This window comes from Clarias gariepinus, chromosome 18 (genome assembly GCF_024256425.1).
Source record: "Clarias gariepinus isolate MV-2021 ecotype Netherlands chromosome 18, CGAR_prim_01v2, whole genome shotgun sequence".
NCBI lineage: Eukaryota > Metazoa > Chordata > Actinopteri > Siluriformes > Clariidae > Clarias > Clarias gariepinus.
The window spans coordinates 1,973,634-1,989,758 of NC_071117.1; the positions used below are offsets into that span (position 1 = coordinate 1,973,634).

Here is a 16,125-nt window from a genome sequence, read left to right on the forward strand (position 1 = left end):
TGAATCACGAGGGGAAACCTGGACTCTGAGCTGTTTTCCACTGTATTGGGCCATGACCTTATTTCTCCCACACAATACACATAAGCTACTTCATAGATGCGAACAAATCGTGGAATGTTCTTTGCTCCGCGGTCGTTCGCAAGTCGGGGACTACCTGTCGTTCTAGTTGGATTGATCAGAGTTGTGGGTGGAGACTCCAGACAGCTGAAGGGGTGGAGTTAAACCCAAAAGTCTGGAGTAAAGCATGTCAGAAGTTTAACATGAAACCAAAAGGACAAATTTCACACAGATTTGACCCGCCTTCCCTTCCAGAAGCCCCACCCCTTTTAAATGAAGACAATAATCAGCTGTTACTAAGAAACATTCTTTAATTCTTTTCTCCTCTCAGAAAGAGGACGTCATCATACAAAAAGGAAACAAAATGACATGGCCTTGTTCTGAAACAGTGTGTTAAGTATTTTTTGTTTAACCCCTCCCCTTCCTGCCGCGAGAGACGAGACGAAAAGACGCAAAACATTCAGACAACATGCAGTCTCACGGGGGAATAAATAGAGTGGCTCGATGGGGCATGTTCACAAAAAAAAAAATAATAATAATGGGTGGGTGGGAGGAGTAGGGGTAAGGGGGTGGAGTTACATAATCAACAGGAGAAACATACACACTTAAAAATATTAGACGAAACAACCGTACAGTGTTTTAAAAATATCTGATCATAATTATCACATTTTTAACCTTCTACACCTGTTTCAGGATCATCCACACACACACACACACACATCTCTAGGGCATAAAACAGCGTGTGTGTGTGTGTGAGATACACACCACAAGGACGTTTATGGCTTATGTCAGCCTGCGTGATCCAGCAGCCTCTCCTTTGATTGGCTGTTAAGTAGCTGCGTCGTTAAATGGAGGCTTCTGATTGGCTCTCGTACGAGAGCACTCTCAGAAAAAAGACGCTCAGCAAAGTGGTCCCTCCCAACAGCCAATCCAAAGAGACGTGTAAGTGAAGGAAGGTCTTTTCTGACTGGCTGTGGGGGAGGCGTTGTTCTTCCAGACGGAGGCCCCTGATTGGCTGATCGCTCAGCCGTGCGTTTGAAATTTTATTTATTATTTTTTTAATGTGAAGTCCTTGAGTCAGTCGCTGCTACCAGACTTGAGGGACATCGAACAGACCGGAGGACACGTCCTGAGACCCTGCTGGGAGGACAAAGGCTTTAAAAAAAGAAAAAAAAAAATCGTTACAGACAAAAAAAACAAAACATTTTAATAATTTTTTTACCGGGATTCTGATTGGCCGGGGACTGTGGTGACGTGACTTCTGTCTTTGCGTCGTCTTTGTCTGGGCTTGTTGATGCGCCGCTTCCTTCAGACCTAAAATACACACGTGCTATAATTATTATTATTAACGTGTTAAATGATTAAAGCCTGGCGCTGTGAGACCTACGTGGTCCTGAGCCAGTCCTCCGTCGTTTTGGCGTCTGCGGCGTTGCTGAACGACGAGTCTGCGCCCGCGGCGTCTGAAACAAACCCCTCCCGGAGGTTAGTCACATGTCCGACTCTTACTCACACAAACGTGATCCAGTCAACACTAACAGTACCGGAGGTCTTTTTCCTCTTGGTGCTGCTGTAGTCGGTCCAGCTGTCTGCGATGTACTCGTACTCGGCGTTCGGGTCGTCCTGGGTGGGGCTGATGCCACGTTTCCCTCTCAGACTGCTCCTACACACACAGTCTTTATTAAAACACTATGATCACATCCCTCACCAGGAGTGTTAAAGTGTACTCACCGGTTGTGTCCTGAGGAAGCTGCCGTCATGGCGACGGTGCGGTGGGCGGGCTCCGCCCACCCGTCCTCCCCCCACTTCCTGTGCGGGTGCGTGTGCTTCTGTTTGGACTGCATGTACTCTGCGTACGTCTGGATGCGGTAGCTCTCTGCGTACTGACTCGTGTTCACCGCTGATGAGACAAGCGACATCATCATCATGTGATAATCAATAAACGAGGGACTCTGTGAGGATGATGTAATGACGTACCAATCTGCACCTGCTCCAGCTGGCTGAGGGACACGAACGCAGACGTATCGTCCACCCAGGACACCTGGATGTTTCCTGAAAAGACAACGTTACACCAGGTCACACTCACATACAAACCGGTGAGAACTGCAGTGAGGGGGACGTTAATGGAGGATGTGAGCACAGTGTAACGAAGACTGAATGTCTTTAAACTCAGACTGTACTTATTATGATGTCAGAGAAAGACGTCCTTGTCCTGACTCAGAGCAGGGTTACTGTAAAGTCTAACTGCAGGCAGCAGAAAAGACCTTCAGCAGGTATGGAGGTGAGATGTTCTCCATGAGGGTTAACAGTTCCTGTGTTACATCATCTCTCCACCACCAGCTCCAACACAGGAGAAGTGCCTGGTATTGAGCTCGCCTTCTTGAGTTTCTTGGTGTCACAGGTGGAAGTGAAAAACATTGCATTCGCCACAACAGACTGATAAAAGATCTGCAACATCTTGGCTGCAGGACCCGAGTTTCCTCAAGACGTGGAGTCTGCTCTGTCCAACGTCTGTGTTATATTTCCAATCCAATCTGTTGTCAACTCTAAGATATCTGTAGTTCTCCACCACCTGCTCACCCAGAATGTAGACATGGTCCTCCTGAGAGGAGGATCTCCATCTCCTTGGTCTCAGTCACATTCAGGACGAGATGGTTCCTCGCACACCAATAGCTGTCCATCATTAAAACACCCCACAACTGCAGAATCATTTGAGAACATTTGTTAATGACAGGTTTGAGTTGTACTGGAAGTCGCAAGTGTATAACGGGAAAGGAAAGGGCAGAGTACCGCACCCTGAGGTGCTCCGGTACCATCACTTTTCAGACATACATACATCCTTACACACTGTGGTCTGTCCGAGTTTGCTGAAGATAAACGATGACATCATCCACACCAACCTGAGGGAGAAGTGTGTGTGTGTGTGCGCGCGCGCGCGCGCGCGTGCGTGTGTGGTAGGTGGAGAAGTGAAATGTACTAAGGGCAGGTGAATGGATGGTGGAATACGAGATGAATGGAGGACTAGGAGGACACATGGGTCAGGGGCAGGGAGACGAGTAGACAGAGGGACAGAGACTGGAAATATGGGGTGGATGGAGGAGGAGATGGTTTAGATATACTCAACAACGGAGGTGTGTGTGTGTGTGTGTGTTACCAAAAGCGTTGAACAGCTGGTACAGGTCGCTGGTTTTCCACTCTTTAGGGAAGGTGACGTACAGGACATTATCCCGCTTTGGCTGCACTGAAACACACACACCACAGTGTTTTTTTTTTTGTTTGTTTTTACACACACACACACACACACACAGAGAGAAAGATCTGACTTACAGTCTGGTCCACTAATGTTTAGGTAAGGAATATCAGCCACCCGCATCAGGAACAACCTGCAACACACACACACAGGGGTTTTATAGATGAGCATCAGTGATTTGAAGTCGATGCAGCAGCTACAGGAATCTAGTGCAGAGAAAAACTTAGGTTGTGTGAAAAAAGGTTAAACACACAACTTGCAACCTCAGAGAGAAAAAGAGTGTGTTTGTGTGACCTTACTTGTTGTAAAAGGGCTCTATGAGATTGGAGCGAGCGGAGATGTGAGCTCTCGGCGGGGTGAGGAATGAACCTAGAAAACACACACACACACACACACACACACACACACACACACACACACACACATCATTATGCTGAATTACAGTGTTAATGTTGATTCTCTCCCTCACACACACACACACACTCGTACCTAGGAAGTTGGCCATGGAGATGAAGCAAAGCCCGGTGATGTAAGCGTCGTAGCCGGCTTCATGCAGCTGCTCAGACGCCGTGTCATAACTCTGAAAACCCTCAGACCATTCTACACACACACACACACGATGAGGCATGGGATAAGTTTTGGGGTTTCAGTGGGTAAAGCTTCAGTAGTCTTGTAATTATTTTGGTGTGTGTGTGTGTGTGTGTGTGTGTGTTAGTTACTCACCCACTCTGGGTGCTTTGAAAGGTTTCTCCTTTAGCTGTTTCTCCAGCTCTGCCAGAGACGTATTAGTGATCAGCTCCTGTCACACACACAAGCGTACGTTATTATAAGCGCACACACACACACACAGAGCACTGTGTGAGTGCTAAAGTTCTGTTGTACCTTAAAGGGTTGTGTCGATGCCATCAGCTTGGTGTCCAGGAGCCTGGGGCAGAAAGGCACACGTTAATACACCTACTGTGTGTGTGCACAGTTTTGCTTAAAACATCTCGCTGGCACATCAGTGAACAAGACAGCAAGTCTTTGTGATGTATCAAAAGCCACGGTATCCAGAGTAATGTCAGCATACCACCAAGAAGGACGAACCACATCCAACAGGAGTAACTGTGGAGGTGAGAGGGATGTCCGGGTGCTAAAAAACAAAACCACAGCTGCCCAACTCACTGCAGAACTAAATGTGCACCTCAACGCTCCTGTTTATCGGAGCTCCACAGGGTCAGTGTGCACGGCCGGGCTGCAATGGCAAAAACCTTTGGTCACTCGTGCCAATGACAAACATGGGTCTCAATGGTGCCAGCATGTACTGTTCTCTGATGAGTCCACCTTCACCGTCTTTCCCCACATCTGGAATAGTTACAGTACAAAGAAGCAAACCACCCAGACTGTTGCATGGCGGTGGATCAGTGATGGTTTGGGCTGCAATATCATGACATTCCCCAGGCCCAATACTTGTGCTAGATGGGCGTGTCACTGCCAAGGACTACCGAACCATTTTGGAGGACCATGTGCACTCAATGGTTTAAACAGTGTATCCTGAAGGTAGTGCTGTGTATCAGGATGATAATGCATCAATACACACAGCAGGACTGGTGACAGAGTGGTTTAATGAGCATGATAGTGAAGTGAACATCTCCCATGGCCTGCACAGTCACCAGATCTAAATATTATTGGGCCACTTTGGGGTGTTTTGGAGAAGCGAGTGCATCACATAGTGACCTGGACACTAGTCTGTAAGAAGAACGGCTCAGAATCCCTCTGGCCCCTGAGCAGGACTTGTATCTGTCGATCCCAAGATGAACTGATGCTGTATTGGGATCAAAAGAAGGCTCTACACCATACTAATGAACTATTCTGGTCTAAACCCAGGCGTTTCAGTTACATTGTCCAACACCTGGATATATAAATTAGTGTACACGTCTACAGCAGTGACACTACAGAGATACTCACCAGGGGAACACACACATCGTCAGCTCTTTGAACTCGTCCAGGTCCTGCACACACACACACAGAGTTTATAGATCACACACACTGCTGTAATAACCTCCCACAGAGCTGTGACCTGCAGAAGCACCTCACCTCAGGTAGGGGGCAGTAGAACTGGTGGATGGTGTGCATGACGTCCAGCAGCATGTTGTGACCCACCACGAGTTTACCCTGTGTGTGAGAACACACACACACACTCATGTCACTTACACACACTCGCACGTCTCACTATCAGTATTAAAGTATTAAATTAAACTCACAGATTTAGAGATGGCGTGTATGACTCTGGAGAAGCCGACCGCGTCATTCAGTTCCTCCTGCACACACACACGCACACACACAATTAACACACAAACCAAATCAACACTAATTAAACTGTAAAGTGATGTAAGGTCAAAGGTCACCTGCTCTCGTTCGTGCTTCTGCTGCTCGATCCTCTTCCTCTCCTCCTCATCCACCTTACTGATCTGGATGAACCGTTCTTTCTGGAACACACACACATCATCTTTAGGGAACAGCAGTATAAATAAGATGAGAACGTGTATATTGCGATACTGTTTGATGTCGAGTGACTCCTGGGATCATCATCATCATCATCACTTACCTTCTCATTCTCCACTGTCTCAATATGAAGGCCTTTAGGAAACCTGCAGTACAGGAAGTCACACACACACACACACACACACACACACACACACACACACACACACATTAAAAGATGTTGTAAGTAAATAAATGAACAAACAAAATAACTTTTTAAAAAACATTTTCCCTGGCTGGGAATTGAACCTGCACCCTGCAGGTGTAAGGCAATAGAGCCAACCACTAAAATCGCCCTGCGCTGCCATGTTACTGCTAATTATTATTATTTTAAATGACGTTAAAATACAAACTAAAGTGCAGAACCTACTTCTGTACACACAACCTGTTTGATATTACTGAACATCAGACTGTGTCTCACATCAGTGTAGTTTTTTTTATGACAATAAACTACAAAACACACATTTGTACAGTAGAGTCTCACTCACTTCCAGTTGAGGGTCTGATAGATGAGCTTCCTCTGAAACCTGTGGGGGGGGTAAAGTGAAAGTAAAACTGAAGCCTGACAGCAGTGTGTATGTGCGAGTGTGTGTGTGCGTGCATCATTCCTGTCTCTCAGGAGGTCAGTCTCACCCCGAGCACGGCTCCAAGTCCACCGTCTTCTCAGAGTTGTTCAGAAGCGCTTCCACTTTCTCCCTGTCAACACACCATCATCTTCATAAGGTCACACGGGAATGTACTCCAGGGTCACATTTACACGTCCGTGTGTGTGTGTGTGTGTGTGTTAGAGACACTCACACGACCCTGCTGATGAACTCCCGGTGCTCCTCAGGAATGTTCATGGGCCCCCTGCCGGCAGTGGGGGAGATGTGTGAGGGAGTCCCCATGCCGTTGTTCTGGACACGCCTCTCCTCATACTGCTCCCTCAGCTGAGACTCCTCCCCCTGGTTCAGGTACGGGATCCCTACGGCAACCAGGTACACCAGATGTGGTGCGGTCAGAGGAGTGTGTGAGATTATGGTAATGTAATGACGTTAACATGGAGAGAGAGTGTGTGTGTGTGTTTGTGTGTGGGGCGTTAAAGTACTGTGACTCACCGTTACGGAACACCTTGTTGAAGTCGAACCCCTGACTGGCCAGGAAGTCAATACTGGAGCTCTGAGAGAGAGACACGGAGAGACAAAACTCAGTCAACAGCTGTCCTCTTCATCATGGACACCCACAGCCCCGAGGGACACCCCGAGGGACACCCCGAGGGACACCCCGAGGGACACCCCGAGGGACACCCCGAGGGACACCCCGAGGGACACCCCTTACCTGACAGATGAATTTGATATCAGGTGACGCTCTGCTGAACGGTTTGGGGAAAACGTAAAAGTTAAAAGCCTTCGTGAAGTACCTGTAAAAGAGCACACACACACACACACACACACACACAGTATAGTGTATACATGTAGGTATTAAACTTTGGATGTAATGTAGGGGGCGTGGCCAGGACGACTCACTTGGACTGTGATTGGTCGTATCTAAAAGCACACAGACCGAACTGAAAGAGCAGGAAGTCCATCGAGTGCTGCAGGAAACACACACACACCTGTATTAGAGCTACAGTTTCACACCGCAGGATGACCACACACTCTACACGTCCCTGAGGACGAGCTGTTACTATGGCGACCGCAGTGTGACCAACCAGGACGCTCCGCACTCTCACCTTCCTGAGTTTACTGTAGCGCTCCTCCGGTGTGTCCATCCCGTTAGTCAGCATGCTCACCGCCGGCCCGTCACTCAGACCTCATCACACACACACACACACAGAGAGAGAGAGAGAGAGAGAGAGAGAGAGAGAGAGAGAGAGATACACACACACTCTCTCTTTAATACACATGGAGTCAGGCTTTACACCACAACACAGGAGTAATAATAAGACTGGGGGGGGGGGCTAGTTTGGTCACCATGGCAACCGGGCAGGTCACCTGACCAGGCGAGTAATAACATTATTACACTGAGTGTCACAAACACACACACACACACTCCTACAGCTTTATCAGGGTTAACTCTACCACACACACACACACACACACACACTCCTACAGCTTTATCAGGGTTAACTCTACCACACACACACACACACACACACACACTCCTACAGCTTTATCAGGGTTAACTCTACCACACACACACACACACACACACACACACACACACACACACACTCCTACAGCTTCATCAGGGTTAACTCTACCACACACACACACACACACACACACACACACACACTCCTACAGCTTTATCAGGGTTAACTCTACCACACACACACACACACACACACACTCCTACAGCTTTATCAGGGTTAACTCTACCACACACACACACACACACACACACACACACACACACACACACTCCTACAGCTTCATCAGGGTTAACTCTACCACACACACACACACACACACACACACACACACACACACTCCTACAGCTTTATCAGGGTTAACTCTACCACACACACACACACACACACACACCTGAGAACTCTCCATCGATGGCCAAGAAGTCGGCCTCGCGCACCGCGCTGTAGATCACACTGAGTGAGGACTTAAAACCTGCAGGGACACACACACACACACACACACACACAGAGTCAGGCGGTGTGAGGGAGCGGGACACACACACACACACACACACACACACACACACACACACACAGAGAGAGTCAGGCGGTGTGAGGGAGCGACACACACACACACACACACACACACACACACACACACACACACACACACACACACACACACACACACACACACACACACTTACTTTGCCGTGTTACCTCCATCACTGCAACACTGAGAACACAACCGCTCTCTGCCGCTTTAACCCCCTCACTGCGTCACTTCCGGTTCGCACAGGAACACTTCCGCCCCCTGCAGGCCGGGCGGGGAAACGCACCCTGTGATATTTACACTTCAGTTATTTAACTTTAGATTTTATTGATTTTTATTTAATTTCCTAAAGATTTTGTCTTTATTCGAACTGACTTTTAGTCACAATAAAACAAAATTTGAGAAAAAAAAAACAATGTGTATATTATTTAGAATAAACACCAGAGTGTAAAGCTGAAGGATGATCCAGACACACTGTGTAATAAAGTCTCTCAGACTCAGGAGTTTTATATCACACACAGGGTGGAAAGTAATGAATTACATTTAATTACTGTAATTAAGTAGATTTTTTTGTGTACTTCTACTTTTTAAAGTAGTTTTTAAAATCTGTAATTTTACTTTTATTTAAGTATGTTTTGTTTGAAGTATTGTACTTCACTACATTTTAAATCATATTCACTACTGGGTAAGAAGTAAATAAATGAAAATGAAAAATAATACAAATAATACAACGGGGAAGGGAAAAAAGTGCACCCCAGGACCTGATTGATTGATGGAGAACAAACGCGCTAAACTCACAAGAACGATGGAGACGGACAGAACAGATGTCAGTGATGCAGACACAGCTGGAAGTGAAATGCCAACAAACTCTTATGATCAAACCCCTGGTCATATTAAAGCCACCACTTTGATTTCAAGCACAACAAAGGGAACAGATTTATTATACAAGGGTGTTAGCATTTCTATTTAACATTTTCCTATTTCATACATCTGAGAGAGAGAGAGAAAGAGAAAGAGAGAGAGAGAGAGAGAGAGAGAGATTCCCAGTCAGTCCCCTCACTCACAATATGGGACAGGGGCTTTACTTTCTAAATACAGAACAGGTCTATGTTTTGTGGGACAGGTGGCAACCCTACCGTCATTAATGATGTCATTAGTGTCACCATTATTGATGTCACCGTCATTGGTGTATTCATCATTAATGTCACTGTTATTAATGTCACTGTTATTAATGTCACTGTTATTAATGTCACTGTTATTGGTGCTATCAGGGAAGTAACACCAGTTATTATACGTATAACAATGCATTAATCTCTTCTTTCTGTGGAATCATAAAGTTTACAGGAAGTTTTTGCTCTTAAAGAAGTTCTAGGTGTCACAGAAGAAATAAATTTCAGGAGATTTTTATCACTCGTACTCGACCTTCTCTGTGGAATGACCCAGCTGCGTAGCCGAGAGTGTACAGTATTACAGTTACTGACTTTTTGTTCTACTTACTGTGTGCAATTTTCACCTCGGCTCGTCAATAAAGAATTGAGTTTCATACGCAAATGAGGAAACGACTGTATAAATTCAAGTCATTTTTATTTGTATAGTGTTTTTAACAACCGTCATTCACAATTAAAAGAAAATTATGGAAATTTGTATGAAATGTGAAAAATGTGTATGAATCAAAATGATCAGATAGTCAGAATAATAAACTGTTCATTTAAAACTTTAATGTGTTTAGAATCGTTTAGTGAAGGCTTTTGTTCTGAGGTGATTTTATTTCCTCTGAGAAGTCAGAAATTTTAACTTGAATATGATTTCTAAATTTAAAGACAGTTTTCCTTTTGATTTAATTAACTTTGTATAATTCACATATACCTATATTAAAATGTTCCTCATTAAACAGTAAATTATATTAAGCGTTAGCTTCCTACTGATGATTTGAGATGTTTTATTTTATTATATTTTTCGACATTGACCTAACTCTTCCTCTGTGATTATAGCAGTATATTTAATCCTGAATAAAACATGAATAAATATTTATTATTAAACCCTACAGATTTTAGTAAAACTTTAGCATGTTTAGGATTAGCCTGTCCGTTGTCAAACGACCGCAGGCACCCGCTCATTAATATTCATGAGCGCAGCCCTGAAACGTCTTGCGATTGGACGCCGGTGCTGTAGGTGTCGCCATTTTGTGACGCAAACCCGGAAGTAGCGCAGGCAGAATCCGCTCTCTGTGTGTGTGTGTGTGTGTGTGTGTGCAGGATGTAAATAAAGAGTACAGGTCACTGATTTATTACAATATTAAGGTGTTAAAGAGGATAAAAAGCTCTCCGTCGTTTACGGTAAGAAAAGGGAACACACTATTCAGTTAGTCACGTGGTTAGAGGATAAAAAAACGACATGTTTGTACTGTAATGTGTTTAAAAGCCTGAAACAAGCAGACGTTTATTAAAGTGAGAGGCTTTACAATAGTCATGTGTGTTTGAGACACTTAAGGGTTTAGTGTTTGTATCAGGAGAGTTTAGTAATTAAAGCTGGTATAGACAGGCTTTAGGAGTGGTGTAGGGTCTGTATGAAATGCAGGGGTTTAAATATACATCACTTTACTGGCTTCATGATTTATCCTTTACTATATTCTACAAGTCTTTACATACAAGTCTCAAAAATATGTGTAATAATAATAATAATAATAATTGCTCTGTTACTCAAAGTAAGCAGGCAAGATGGAGGAGGAGTGTGTGGGAGGAAGAGGAGGAGGAGATGATGAAGCTCCTGTCCTGCAGCGCCCCCTGTCCTGTGATCCTCCTCCTCCTCCACCGTCCTGCACGGCGTCAGTCGGGACCGACCTGTCCATGGCCGACATCTCGCTCCTCTACGCCGAAGTGTGTCAGCTCAGGAAAACGGTCAGTCATCTCGAGGAGCGGCTCAGCCATGTGCCATAATAACCATCTAATAATAATCTGCTAATCTTTAATGTAATCAGTAATATTATTATTATTATTATTATTATTATTAATATTATAGGTTGAAGCCCACGTCCATGTCTGTGTGTCTCTCTGTACAGCAGAACTCTCTGTCTAACTTATTAATACAAAGAAATCCCATTCTGTAAGGTTGAGTATCTTACGCCTTGTTTACACTAAGTTGTCCTTCTTTGGTGCTCAGACAAATACACTCCCTGTTCGGTAATCGGAGAGTGAATCACAGATGAGAAATGGAAAAAGTAGATCAAAGGATAAAGATGAAGTTTTGTCTTAAAACCACTCCAGTGTGTTAAAATTCACTTATACCACTTCAGCGCTGTTATTTCAGCCAAAGTGAAAATATGAACTAATCCCAGTAAAAATATTCACTTTATCTTTTCTAATTAATATCTATTGGTGCAGGTGTTTGTTTACATTGAGACAGTAGCGCATTAGTAGATTATTTTAGAGTAGATTATTAAATCCCACACATAACTGTTCATAACATCACTTTTACTCCACATTTAGATTCACTGATGGTGCAGATTAAACTTCAGGCAGAGATCTAAGGAGTGCAGTTGTGTGTTGATAATTTTGTGTGACATAATCTGTGACATACAGACAATGTGTCTGAGACTGGTTTTTGGTCCTCGAATGTGTGAAACATAAGATATCACTGAAAGAGTGAGTCCTGACAACATACAGACTCAACCTTTCTGTTATTTATTCGATGGAGTTTATTTTTTTTCACTTTCTCTCTGATTTATTTCCCTTCCAGCAGGCTGCTCCAGCATTGTGCACTGTGTGTAAAGCTGACCTAAACACCTCAGGCTCTAAGCACGACCACGGAGAGGACGTCGAACAGAGTGTGTGTGGTGTCGGTGCAGAAGAATGGCCCGACGGCGGTCCACAGGAGAGCGAACCCGGCCCTTCTGTTCATATATACAGTGACGTCACCCCGTCAGAGTCACCCTCCTCAGAACATGCACTACAAACCCCGTTAAATTGTGCGGAGCAGAACGCGACCCGCGGCCCGGTGATGATGTGCTCCGTGACTCTGATGGACTGCAGGACCAAGGTGGAGATGAACGGAAATGCGGCGCAGGAGGAGGACCCGGATAACCCCGAGGGACCTGATGAAGGCTGCGATGACTTCTGTCCTTCGAGTAAGTTGAGATAGTTTGTGGTTAGTTTTATATATTTATATATATATATTTTTTTAAATATATTTTATTTTTAGTGTAAGTTCATTCTCTGATGTGTTCTTTCAGCTCCTTTAGGTGGCAACAGTGAGTCATGCGACGAAGACAGCAGACAAAATCAGAAAAAGAAGAAGAGCGGGATCAAAACCACCTCCCCCTGCACCATCTGCGGACAGGAGCTGATGTCCGCCGCGTTCCTGACCAGACACATGAAGATGCACGAGAACCGCGTGAAACGGAAGGCGCTGCGTCCTCACGTGTGCGAAGTGTGTGAAAAAGGCTACCCCACGCAGTCGGCCCTCAAAGCCCACGTGAAGTCGCACAGCGGAGACAAACCTTTCCGCTGCGACCTGTGCGGCAACTGCTTCAAGACGAAGGGGAACCTGAAGTGTCACCAGAGCATCCACACGGGGCAGCGGCCGTTCCAGTGTACCTACTGCGACATGACCTTCTATCACAGGACGCACCTGAAGAAGCACGAGCGCGTGCACACCAATGAGAAGCCGTACATCTGCTCCGACTGCGACAAGGGCTTCGTGACCATCAGCGCCCTGAAGCAGCACCAGAGGGTGCACACGGGCGAGAAGCCGTACTCCTGCTCCTACTGCGACATGACCTTCGGCCAGAAGGTGAACCGCGACCGGCACGAGCGCACGCACACCGGCGAGAAGCCGTTCCTGTGCGACCACTGCGGGAAGGGCTTCTCGGACCCCAGACATTTCTACACCCACAAACGCATCCACGTAGGTGAGAAGCGCGAGCGCCCGTTCCAGTGCTCGTTCTGCGGGAACAGCTTCTTCTACCGCATCAACCTGAAGCAGCACGAGCGCGTCCACACCAAGGAACGGCCGTACCGCTGCACCCAGTGCCCGAAAACCTTCGCCCGGCCCGACGTGCTCAAGACGCACCAGCGCGTCCACACCGGGGAGAAACCGTACCACTGCAGCATCTGCGATCAGGGCTTCACATATCTGGGCAGCTTCAGGGCGCATCAGAAGAACCACACCAAGGTGGACATCAAGCCCACCCTGTAGCGTCGTTTTAATCCTCGTCAGGTTTTATTTATACATCGTTCTGTACAGGACATCAGGACAGGGGAAAATAAATAATAATAATGAGTGCAGGAACAGGGTTGAGACACGGGTCAGAACATATTCAAATACGTATAAGAGCATGTTTAATGTCAAGTTTTAGGAAGTGTTGATGATCAGTGTGATGAACGATTTTAAATAAATCAAATAATTAACCAAGACGATTAATTATTTACTTTAATCATTGCATTAAAATGTACCTGGTGATGAAACTCAGAAATGATTTTGAACTTGAATTCTGGTGATGTTCCACCCAAGCATTAGGAGCAACGCCAACTTAAAATATAAAAAATCAGAAGATTTAGACTGAGATGATGGTGGAAATGTGGAAGAAGTGCTCTAGATGGCGCTCTAGCTCACACCAAGGACAAGGAGACTGAGACAAGGAGGAACTCAACAGCCCCGGTTTGAACCTATCTGATCGTTTCATCACACAAGATGTGAGGGAGAAAAAAACCCTAGAAATTAATTTGTACTGCAGCAGGAAGGGAGCACCAGCACTACAGGGTCACACAGGTGACCACAGGAGAAGCTAAAGCAGGTTCAGATACTGGCTGCCTGGTGGCCGGTTCCTCTTGAGTACCTTCACCGTCTCCTCAGTGGAGTGAGCCGGAGATCCATCGTTCTGGAAGATTGCTGGAACATCTCCTTAAAAGCGAGTCCCAACCCGGCAGTTTCATCTGCTAATGGTGTCGGTGATGAGTCGAGATCTTTATAGAGGGTTGTCTAGTTTAGATTACAGATATAAAGTTTAACACGGCTATAAAACTATTCACTTATTTTACATTGTAGTTTATCATCACGCTTGTCGTTCATCGTTTGCTCTCCTCATCCTTCATAAACACAACACACACACACACACACACATTCTCCACATTCTCCATAACACTGCGCTCTGAGACTCTCTGGACTTCAGGCTGTGGACTTTCTGGAACCTTTAATTGGTTTTGATGAACACTGACAAGTGACACGACTGACTCCGCTTTCAGCTCAGACTCGACCCTCCATTTTCATCTCACTCTTTTTTTTGTTTCTTCAAGGGTTTTTGAAATGAGTGTGTGTGTGTGTGTGGATTGAGTGTGTGTTGAATATTAATTATTTTTGTCTGTGAACTTGTGTTTTGTTCATGTTCCTTGCATTAAAACTTTTAAATAATTGAGTTCCCCAATAAACTAATATCACTGATGATCCAGAATGAGACTTTGGGTTCCAATACTGTTTTTACATTTCAGGACCAGTGTTAAGGTTTTACGCAACACTTTTTTTCTTCTGCATTTCTTGTTATCTTGATGCCATAGACATTAGTCAGTTTGCTGGATTTTGCTTAACTCATTCCCTCGTCTCGGGTGTGGCCACGTTCCTTCCCGTCTCAGTCATAGCGCCCAGTTCTGTTACCCCATTTCGGTTTTATCCCCACATTTCTTTACCCTTTTTCGCACTACACTTTACCCTTTTTCGAGGGCCGTGCTCAAGGGCCCAACAGTGGCAACTTGGTGGTTGTGGGGTTTGAACCTGAGATCTTCCGAACCGTAGTCCAATGCCTTAACCACTGAGCTACCCCTGACCCCAGTCTAGTTACCTCCTCGTTCCTTATGAGTGGTTGCACTAATGGTAATGATCCGTTTAATGAAGGTGCTCCGTTTGTTGGCCCAGTTTCTGATTGTCAATATTTCGACTTATCTGTGAGACTGATTTCATCACTGGCGATTGTGCCACACCGTGTTATCTTAAACTCCAGCCTGCATCATTCTTCCTGTTTTTCAGTGCTCTAGGAGATGGAGAGATTGGCACTGCTGACCGTTACTTGTTCTTCGACAGGCAGGGTGTGTTCAGTCAGTTTGCCGTTGTGAACTCTCTGCAGATGACGGATGTCACACACACATGCAGGGAAAGAGGATGCTCGAGACCAAAACCCCTGCATCATCGTGGAGCTTTCACAACTCGCACACGTTCCTGAAACATGAAACCTGATATTAAATACGTCGTAATAAACAGTACATTAATGTGAGTGTTACTGCTGTGTAATTCTGTATAAATGTATCACCCAATTGATTTACATAATGCTTATTCACCCGTGCAGGAAGTCATGAACATGGAGGTCGAGAGCTTCAACTGAACAACTGGAGCTGGAAGAAGTAGCGCAGCAGAGGAGCCTTTAAGAGCTCCGACACTCCAAACTATCGACCACCTGTAGTGTATATGAGTGTGTACTGTACATACAGTGATGTTGACCGACTCTGTGGTGGCTGTGTGTGTGTGTGTGTGTGTGTGTGTGTGTCAGGAGAAGCTGCTCCTGACTCGGCATGACCTGCAGCTTCTAATGTGATTGTGAAATAGAGCCGAGTAAGTAAAAATCTGACACTTACACACAGCTCAGCTAAACCC

At 45.5% G+C, this 16,125-nt stretch overlaps 2 protein-coding genes across 6 annotated transcripts; one reads left to right on the plus strand and one right to left on the minus strand.

Moving 5' to 3' along the window:
- Positions 1–350: 350 nt before the first annotated feature.
- Positions 351–8,730, minus strand: parn (poly(A)-specific ribonuclease (deadenylation nuclease)). Of its 3 annotated transcripts, none has more exons than XM_053477655.1 (26): positions 8,645–8,730; positions 8,353–8,430; positions 7,539–7,618; positions 7,333–7,400; positions 7,145–7,226; positions 6,925–6,985; positions 6,626–6,791; positions 6,461–6,523; positions 6,316–6,354; positions 5,892–5,934; positions 5,692–5,772; positions 5,548–5,604; positions 5,381–5,458; positions 5,252–5,295; positions 4,187–4,229; positions 4,028–4,103; positions 3,794–3,904; positions 3,604–3,673; positions 3,382–3,437; positions 3,209–3,295; positions 2,032–2,106; positions 1,786–1,954; positions 1,599–1,711; positions 1,445–1,517; positions 1,280–1,371; positions 351–1,197 (listed from the first exon to the last, which is right to left on the minus strand). In XM_053477655.1, the coding sequence occupies exons 1-26, from the start codon at positions 8,661–8,663 to the stop codon at positions 1,145–1,147; spliced, it is 1,977 nt and encodes a 658-aa protein (XP_053333630.1). In that variant the 5' UTR covers positions 8,664–8,730; the 3' UTR covers positions 351–1,144. The 3 variants fall into 3 exon arrangements, with proteins under 3 accessions (XP_053333630.1, XP_053333629.1, XP_053333628.1); XM_053477654.1 differs by having other exon boundaries at positions 351–1,194; positions 1,599–1,717; XM_053477653.1 differs by having other exon boundaries at positions 1,599–1,717.
- A 1,971-nt stretch (positions 8,731–10,701) lies between these two features.
- On the plus strand, positions 10,702–14,935 carry LOC128506195 (zinc finger protein 883-like). 3 transcript variants are annotated; one of them, XM_053476529.1, is made up of 4 exons: positions 10,702–10,826; positions 11,196–11,387; positions 12,226–12,613; positions 12,719–14,935. In XM_053476529.1, the coding sequence occupies exons 2-4, from the start codon at positions 11,208–11,210 to the stop codon at positions 13,681–13,683; spliced, it is 1,533 nt and encodes a 510-aa protein (XP_053332504.1). In that variant the 5' UTR covers positions 10,702–10,826; positions 11,196–11,207; the 3' UTR covers positions 13,684–14,935. The 3 variants fall into 3 exon arrangements, with proteins under 3 accessions (XP_053332504.1, XP_053332503.1, XP_053332505.1); XM_053476528.1 differs by having other exon boundaries at positions 10,720–10,826; positions 11,200–11,387; XM_053476530.1 differs by having other exon boundaries at positions 10,720–10,826; positions 11,200–11,387; positions 12,229–12,613.
- The last annotated feature ends 1,190 nt before the right edge of the window (positions 14,936–16,125 follow it).